Raw genomic sequence first — 9,187 nt, forward strand, 5'->3', positions numbered from 1 at the left:
TGATTTATATTTGTTTTGAATCGTGATTCATGCTTGTGATTCTAGCTTATGAGGTCACATAAATGCAGCCTTAAAAATTTTAGATAGAGACACTATATCAATAAACCCACTTATGCATCCCACCAAAGGTGACAAACAAAAAGTGTCAAAATCTAGAATTACTACTTTTGACAAAACTTTGCTGCAATTAATCATTGCAAAAATGAAAAAGAAAATGAAAAAATAAATGTGAAACCTGAATGCTACTTGAATGTGATCAATAATGTCCATTAAAACATGGTTTATAGAAAACAAACAACAGTAAAACACAAAAGAGTAAAAATAGACCTACATGTACATTTATCTTTGGTCATAGTGGAAACAAAGACTGGTGTTGAGACTAGAATGAGTACATTGAGGACCTACATATAACATATGTACAACACAAATTGTTTGACTACACAGCAAGATGAATAGCATCTATCCTATCATGCAATGAGTGTTTCACACTTGCCCCATCACAAGAACTTGGCAAGCGTGAAAGTAAACATGAAAATTCTCAAGAAAATGCCTCAAGAAAAAACAAAGTATTACGTAGTATTAAGGAACATAAATAAATAATGCAATTTTGACAATTGTGAGAACATGGATTTTTCTATTAAGATCGCAGGGATACATATGTACACATACTTTATGACAGAAAATTATGTGAATGTTTGACATTACGTGAGGCAAGAGGAACGATAGCCTTTGCTCTAGGAATAATGAATCTTGAGACTTGGCAAAGTCAGACTCAGAGAAAGCTGGTAAACTCACCTTGCATGAGGATCAAGCACCACAGAGAGGAGTAGTAGAACTTCTAATGAGATGATCTTGTTGTCCAGACGATGTGAGCAGTACTCCAGAACTTGTTCCAAACGAGCCAAGAGATTAACCTACAGGTTGGAGGGATGCAAGGGAGAGGGGAAAGGTATTTTGGACAGGTACATGTATGTTAGAAATAGCTGGTACATGTACATGTAGATGAAGTTCTATGTACATGTACATCTACATGTACATGTAGTTGTTAATGGACTCTCTTTCATAATGTTGGCCATTAATGACATCAAGGGCTACCGGTACATTTTCTCCGAATTTAGACTCTCCCAGAATAAAAGGCATTTTCTGTGGAGATCTGCATTTTCAAATAACTTGTGAAAAACATGGACCTACAATACATGTACATAGCCTGTGGCTATGTGCTGGAATTTGAACAGACTGAGTTAGATATTGATTTCATTTCTTTAACATAATTTATATGCAATCCAAGTGCACCTCACAGTCACAATCACACACAAACACTCATCCACACCCGTGATTCTAACCATGAAAAAAAACCTTAAAAATTATTTATTTTTTTCTAAATTTATTATTATTTGATCTGAATTCTGATTTTTTTTTTGGGGGGGGGGATTCATTGTTCGTGGTTCATCAAAGATGAAAAAAAATAAGCCCATGTGTGTGTGGTTGTAAAGAGGATGTGGAGTGAGGGTGTCAAAACACACTTAAACATTTAAATTTAAACATTTAAAATTTCTTAAATGTTTGAATAAGCCTATTACTTAGCATGCTATTCATGTACTAATTAAAAAATTGCAGGAGCTGCGCTTACTATAAAAAAATTTGCAGTGTGGTTCACCGTTATATTCTTTTTTTTTAAATTGCCCCTGGTTCCTGTAAAAAGCCCGTGAGCCGGGGGGCAATTTTTTTTTTTAATTAGCCCCTGGTCTGCAGCTGCTTATTTCAAGGCTTGGCACTTGTGACAAAGGCATGAAAATTAAATTTCTTATGAGTACATAGGGCCTACATGTAATGGACATACTATACAAACAATCACTGACCATACTGTACATGTTTCACTGTACATGTTTCACTGTACAGTGGTAGATCTTATTCTGCATCAATTTCCTAGAATCCATTGTCACAAGTCAAACCTCTGTGTTGACCTGACCTACTTACGACAGAGACTCTTTGAAATGTAATTCAATTTATTCTAACCTAAAAATGTCACATCAGCTGTCAAATCAAGATCCATGTGAGATATACAGTCATTTAAATGTAGAAACTTGATATTGGCTGATCACTAAAGAAAATATATCCATGTACATATACATAAAAGATCTATAGCCCTGCATGTAAAGAAATTATAATGGTACATGTAGGGGAAGGCGGGGTATTAAGTTGTGACCCCGGGGGGGCCACTTCCATTCACGAGTGGATACCATGCGCGACCATGGGGTCTCGAAAAGCACCCTAAACACGTAATTTCCATATTCTGAAAATGCGCCCCTTAACAAGTATTGGCGTGTGAAACCCTACCCTTAACAAGTATTGGTAACAAAACGATACTCTTGGCAAATGTTCCCTGAAATGAACCCCTAAACAAGTACAGGAATGTTTTATTGTTACGGGTCCTTCGGTCGTCGGCTTTACCTTATTTGGTTTAGTACGACCCCACCTTCTACACCTCGCGCAAATCGGACTCTAAACACGAAGTGTTGGGGCAAAAAGGACATCCTTTATAAAACATTTTAATTTTGTTTTATCATCCCCGCAAATTCGACCCTAAACACGTAATTTTCCTAGCGAAATAGATACCCTTTTTTCATTATTTTTGTGTTTTTGACACCCTTATCACGTTACGTACGTAACGTGCCCTATCGTGAAAAAGACATCCTTTTTACGTGTTTTTTTGGTCGCGCATGGTATCCACTCGTCAATGTAAGTGGCCCCCCCGGGGTTGTGACACTTTTTGCATGTTAGAATTGATATGATTAATAATCTTATAGAAATAAGTACCTTGCTTTAAAATTTAATTCTTCTGAAATATTTTTCACCTTTTATAACTTTCTACCCCTACACTGAAAGTTATTGTCACCTTTGAAAAAAGAGATCTACAGTACATGTATGGCTCAACTTGCCCTGTCTGTGGGGTACATAATGTATGGGGGAAGAACCAGCATGTCAATTTTTTATTTAAAGACTCATAATATTTTGTGATGGGGGTGTGCCTCACGAAACTCTGAAATGGGGGTCTAAGGAACTGACTACAAGGGTAAAATGCAGGGTCTTGGGAACTAAAAATATACCGGAGGGTATAAAAATCAGGGTCTACGGAACAGGATCACAGAACGGGATCGCGGCACTGTAGGTATAGTGCTGTGCATGCGCTAGCCATGCATGGAGCCGCTTCTAGTTATATGTAGGGAGTTGCGAAGCCATACATGCATCCTCTCGCATACGATGCTCGTGCTTGACAATTTTGGAAGGGCTGGGGAACTGAGATGTCTCGTAACGGGGGTCTTGCGAGGTGGCTTAACGGCTTCTGAACTGAAATTTTGTCATTCGGAGTATCTAGAGAACTGAAAATTAGATCTGAAAAAGGGGGTCATCAAAGCGGCACGTCCCCGTATCACCAATATATGTGAGTGCCCCCCCCCCCCCCCCCGGCACACACCTCTACAAAACTGAGATACAGGGTACAGTGTATCGATTGGAAGATTGTGACTTTTAATCCAGTTCCAGATTTTCAAAGCAAATTACATACTTTTTTATAAAAGTCAAATAATTTCAGTAATCTAACTGATCAAAATCAGATTTGAAAAAAGGCAATAATGTGTTTTATTCTTCATTTATCTTCTTTTTGTTTTGTTTAAACCTTTTCCCTTTTTATACAGGTACTGTAATTTTGATATTCATTACCACCTTTTCATAATCTTTCTTCTTCGTTCTAATTGGGAAAATTTAAACAATGAATCAACCATTTAAAAAAAATACAAAAATTTTCTTCTGATCTTTTAATAAATTTTCAGTCAAATTGGATAACTTTTATATGCCCTTTTTTCAAACTTCCTCATTTTGGGGTTGCAATGTTTTTACAGCCAAGGTTTATATTTAATACAGGAAAGTATAAAACTTTTTTCTTTGCATTTTACATGCATTACTAATCATTTGCTTGAATGCATTCTGCACAGGTCTGCTCACAACTCAAACTTACCCCGACAGGGTCTGGTATTAAAGGTGTGTATACATAAATGCAGAAAATAATTATTTGGTAATCGAGACGGTTTGCTCACACCTATTGAGATAATACAGGCAGAGTTGTATAAAAGGCTGTGTAAGTGGTACGTAAGGTAAATTTCTATGGCAAGCCATGTGGGCAAAAATGAAACGGCTGTGTATACATATAATACACCGTCCCGCATGTGCTTTTTTTTTTATCTGGGTTGGTAGTCTACAGGTGGTTTCAAACCGCCTCGATCACAAGAATCCCCGTTAAATTACGAGAACTTTTTTAGGCTGAAAAATACCCATTAATTTTTCCTGCATTCACACCGCCCTGAAACATACCCTTCGGGATAAGTTCCTGAAGTTACGAGCATGCGCAGTATGGTCTGATAAGGCAGCAAGGCGCGAAATTCAAAATCACTAGCCCAGCAGCAACCCATGCACGGCGCCGCACCCAACGACACGCTAGGCTAAAAGTTCCCGTAATTTGCTTTCAGACCGCCAAAATACCCACGACCTTGGAAAAATCCCCGCGAAAGTTCTCGTAATTTCGCCAAGTACCTACTATTTATCGGGTATTTTCTTTCGGGGATATTACGCGTAGTTTGCTTTCACACCGCCAAAATACCTGGTATTTTCTGATCGGGGTAAATTTCCCGATCAGAGAATACCTGGAACTGGCGAACTTCGAGGCGGTCTGAAACCACCTTACATGTACAGTGTGGTCGTTCTTTTTTTTCAGCTTAGATTTCATGATTTCACAAAGTTCAATTTATAACTACTTGTACATTTCATGAGAAAGTCTTTAAAATCAAGGTTAAATGCTACCATAATAATAATAATAATATTCCGCATTTATATAGCGCTTAACACATCGGAACGACATCTCTAAGCGCTTTACAGATATATTATTACCCCGGTCATCGGATCCTTGCATGCCCGCATACAATGTATGCACCTTCTCCACTCCCTGGGGAGCATTCCAACAAGAGTTCCAAGACTCAATTGCTAGGCATACTACATAGGCTTTCGCATCCTACCGGGAACCCATTTAACACCTGGGTGGAGAGAGTGGCAAAATGTGGATTGACGCCATGCCAAAGGACGCTAGGCCATGGTGGGATTCGAACACACGACCCTCTGATTACAAGGCAAGAGTCAGAACCGCTACACCACGGCGCTTCCACCATATTATTATCTAGTTCTGGGACATTGAAATAAACTAATATAGATGTGAATACATGTGGGATAATGTACATGTGTATAACCGGTAATAATGTTTTATTATGAAATTCAGTGCATATTTTGCTCATTCCTCAGTAATTACACCTTTTTTTTTTTAGCCATTTGGCACATAATTTTTATTCATAATGTAACTTGGGTGGTAATTTTATTGGATTCTGTTCGAACTCATTTTAAGATCCACATTGTAAAATCAGTGTTATAACTTTACAATACTTTCATTTTATCCTTTATTAAATACTGACCTCAATCTCTGTTTCCTCCTGGCTATCTTTGTCTTTCTTGCTCAGTTCTGTATCAAGATGGACCATAGCATGATAGAGCACCTCGTCTACTGCTGTTTGTTGCTTAACAACAGCATCAGATTCAGCATCTAAAGAAACAAGTGGTACAAATCACTTCAGGATTATCAGATTACTCAGTAATGCAGGTTGGGCGCCTTTCCAAGGGTGTATTCAATGTCGGTTTCCAAATTTAATCGGCAACATGGATCATGATTGAAAACGTGATTACAAAACGTGGATATTATAACGAAAAACAAAGGGTGTGTTCAATGTCCTCTATTCTTGGTCGTAAAAGTAAAAAACGTCTTCCAAATCATGATTGGGAAGAAATTTTAACGTCGAAAAAGATGCAATTGTAAACGCACTCAGCTCAAATTTTACGACCTTGAGCATCGTGAATGCGCCATTGAACACAATTGAGTTTTGAAACGTCTTTAAATTTGCTCCCCCAGTGGTAGCCTACACAAACAGTTGCCATATTAATCGACCTTTCTTCTTACATGTAGTTTTTGGGGCTTTCATATTTAGTGCAAAATGCGATTGATTTAAAAATTGAGTTGCATCTGAATGCATAGTGTGTGCTGGGATTTGGCGCAAGGAGCTTCGTAAATCGTAATACATGTCCAATACATGTACATGAAATTATGTACATGTATGTACTGTACAGGGGAGCGTTTCATCAACAATTTTGTCTGACAAGTTGTCAGATCTGACATCTTCCCTTCATTCTGATTGGCTGAGGGGTACTGTTACTATGGTAATTGTCGGATAAAACAGTACTTGTCGGATAAAACGTCCGACAAGTCCTTTCATGAAACGCTCCCCAGGTGTATGTCAATTGACACATCCTATCTATGGGAGTTTATCATTTATTTTAAACGCTTAATACCTATTACATGTACATACTGGAGCAGGGTGCTACATAAAGCACTTGCCCGATTGCCCGTGGCAAGTAAAAGTTAGAGTCGGGCAAGTGTTTTGAAGTAAAGACCAAAACTACTTGCCCGAAAGGGGCAAGCACATTCTCATAGTAGATTGACCAAAATTAGGTTCAATACATGTATATTGACCTTAATTTTGGTCATGGCAGGCAAGATAAAATCACTTTGGAAAAAGAAATGCAATAACAAGGTAGATCATTTCATGTCAAAAGAGAAAAAGGTCAATGGTTCATAAAACCACAAAACTTTCTATTGAAGAGGTAAAACTTTTTTTTCAAGGATTTTTTCGGGCAAGTGAAATAGATATTTGGGCAAGTATATTCCAACTATTTAAAAATTTACTTGCCCGACCGGGCAAGTGCTTCTAAAATGTTATGTAGCACCCTGCTGGAGATTAAGCCCCATTATCTTATTTAGCACAACAATTTCCTGCTGAAGTCAATAGGCGGTTTCAAACCGCCTCGATCACAAGAATCCCCGTTAAATTACGAGAACATTTTTAGGCTAAAAAATACCCATTAATTATTCCTGCATTCACACCGCCCCGAAACATACCCTTCGGGATAAATTCCTGAAGTTAGGAGCATGCGCAGTATGGTCTAATAAGCAGGCAAGGCGCGAAATTCAAAACCACTAGCCCAGCAGCCACCCACGGCGCCCGCGCCCAACGACACGCTTGGCTAAAAGTTCCCGTAAATTGCTTTCACATTGCCAAAATACCTGCGACCTTGGAAAAATCCCCGCGAAAGTTCTCGTAATTTCGCCAAGTACCTACTATTTAGCGGGTATTTTCTTTCGGGGATATTACGCGTAGTTTGCTTTCACATTACCAAAATACCTGGTATTTTCTGATCGGGGTAAATTTCCCGATCAGAGAATACCTGGAACTGACGAACTTCGAGGCGGTCTGAAACCACCTAGTGAATATGTGGATAAATGTACTACCCCCCTTGTAATCCACTGACCTTTACATCCAGGTCTTTTATTGTAAACAAAGTCCAGACATAGGATTAAAGAAGGATTATTTACCTTGAGGATTAGCTGAGGACAAGGAAAAGATATGGTTGTCATTAATCAATGATGTTACCAGACACCCTTTCAATGTCATTTGAATGTCATTTGAGCTCCTAATTCCCATGTACATGTACAGTGTATGTTAATTATGCCTCTTTATTAAGAAAACAAGGCATACATGTAAATTATGTTGCATGTCTCGCTAACTTGTGAAAATAACCAGAAATAATGTGATATACGACAGCACGCAATAGAATTGTATAAAAAGTTCATTGTGAAGTATTAAACTGGGATGGAATAACATTTGTCATAATTAAAGAGTCTTGCAAGTAAAATTTAACGTTCACCTCAAAATGACCTTTGACCACCTCCAAATAACATGCAGACCTGTCTCCTATATCTACACCCAAGTTTGGTTTAAAATGAGTTTACGGTTGTGGAGTTATGTGTCATATTACAGAGTCTTTCACGTAAACTTTAACGTTGACCTGGAAATGACCTTTGACCTTTACCATATGAACTATTAAAGACTGCATCATAACATGCAGGTCCCCTAAGTACATCTACAATCCAAGATTGGTTGAAAAGTGACTTATTGTTACAAAGCTACAAGTCACAATGTTTGTGACGGACGGACGACATTTGGATCCTTTAGTCTCGCCTTAAACTCTGGTGGGCGAGAAAAAAAAAGGAAAGAAAGAAAACGCGTAGGCGCGTAGCTCACCCTCATCATGCAGGCTTTCCCTCTGTGTTTTGAGAACAGTTGACAAAAGGGTTTCCACCTCCCCTCCTGTCTGGGTCAATCGACATTCAATGGGCGGGGTCATCTCACACCCCTCCCCTGCATCTTTGACCACACCCCTTAGCTTTATCATAGATTCTTCCACAGTGCAATCCATGATCATTCTGAGTTCCTAGAGTGCCACAGTCTCCAGAGTAAAATGACACTGATTGTACATGTATGAATGGCAAACACTTGTTCCGTTTAGCACCACTTGATTCCAACAATTTTTATGTTACAACAGCAGAATGATCAAATCATTTCTGTCAAGTATTGATGAAGGCAAACTACAGAGGGCAACAGACAGCTGAAGGCACTTTACGAAGCGTCTACTCATAGACCTTCGTAGTGAACACAAAGACACTCATCTTCATCTCTTCCTTCGATGTGAGGAGCCTATAAGTATGAAGAAAAAATAAATCAAAAGAATTATTCAAACTTCATTTCACAAAAAATTTTGGAACAAGGTGAAATATCATAACGGCTATGTTCAATGATTTATCTTTTTTTTTCAGCCCATCGAAAAAGTGTTTTGGAAAAATAAACTAAAATCATTAAAGGTTATTTCTCATAGATTGTGAAACATGTTTGAGAACTTTAACATACAACTGTGCATGCACAATATTGTACATAATAACATGTACATGTATACATGTACATGCAAAGAAACTTGCTTTTTGAAATCTTTATCCTGGAATTCTTCATAATAATGATTTATGGTTATTTTGTAAGTAAGAATGAATCAGGATTCAAGTTTGCTTCCAGAATGAAATTTTATTTAAAGGATTCTTGTAGGTTGTTTTTGAAAAAGGTGTTTCAGAGAATTAAAACTTAATGTGTTTTAGTCAATTTGTTGTATTAAATGGAAAGCAAAAAAAATATATCCTTCATGTGTTTTT

The 9,187-nt window shown here is 37.9% G+C and overlaps 1 protein-coding gene across 1 annotated transcript in view; it reads right to left on the reverse strand.

Annotated features, from left to right (window-relative positions):
- The window catches only part of LOC129282971 (uncharacterized), a 29,267-nt gene extending 20,583 nt beyond the window's left edge, over nt 1-8,684 (reverse strand). Inside the window, exons 1-3 of the mRNA XM_064114715.1 lie at nt 8,232-8,684; nt 5,514-5,641; nt 796-914 (exon numbers count right to left, since the gene is read on the reverse strand). Coding sequence (XP_063970785.1) covers nt 796-914; nt 5,514-5,641; nt 8,232-8,412 — 428 coding nt within the window. The 5' untranslated portion in view covers nt 8,413-8,684. The remainder of the gene's footprint in view (nt 1-795; nt 915-5,513; nt 5,642-8,231) is intronic.
- Nucleotides 8,685-9,187: the final 503 nt, after the last annotated feature.

Source organism: Lytechinus pictus, unplaced genomic scaffold, assembly GCF_037042905.1.
Source record: "Lytechinus pictus isolate F3 Inbred unplaced genomic scaffold, Lp3.0 scaffold_20, whole genome shotgun sequence".
Classification (NCBI taxonomy): Eukaryota; Metazoa; Echinodermata; class Echinoidea; order Temnopleuroida; family Toxopneustidae; genus Lytechinus; species Lytechinus pictus.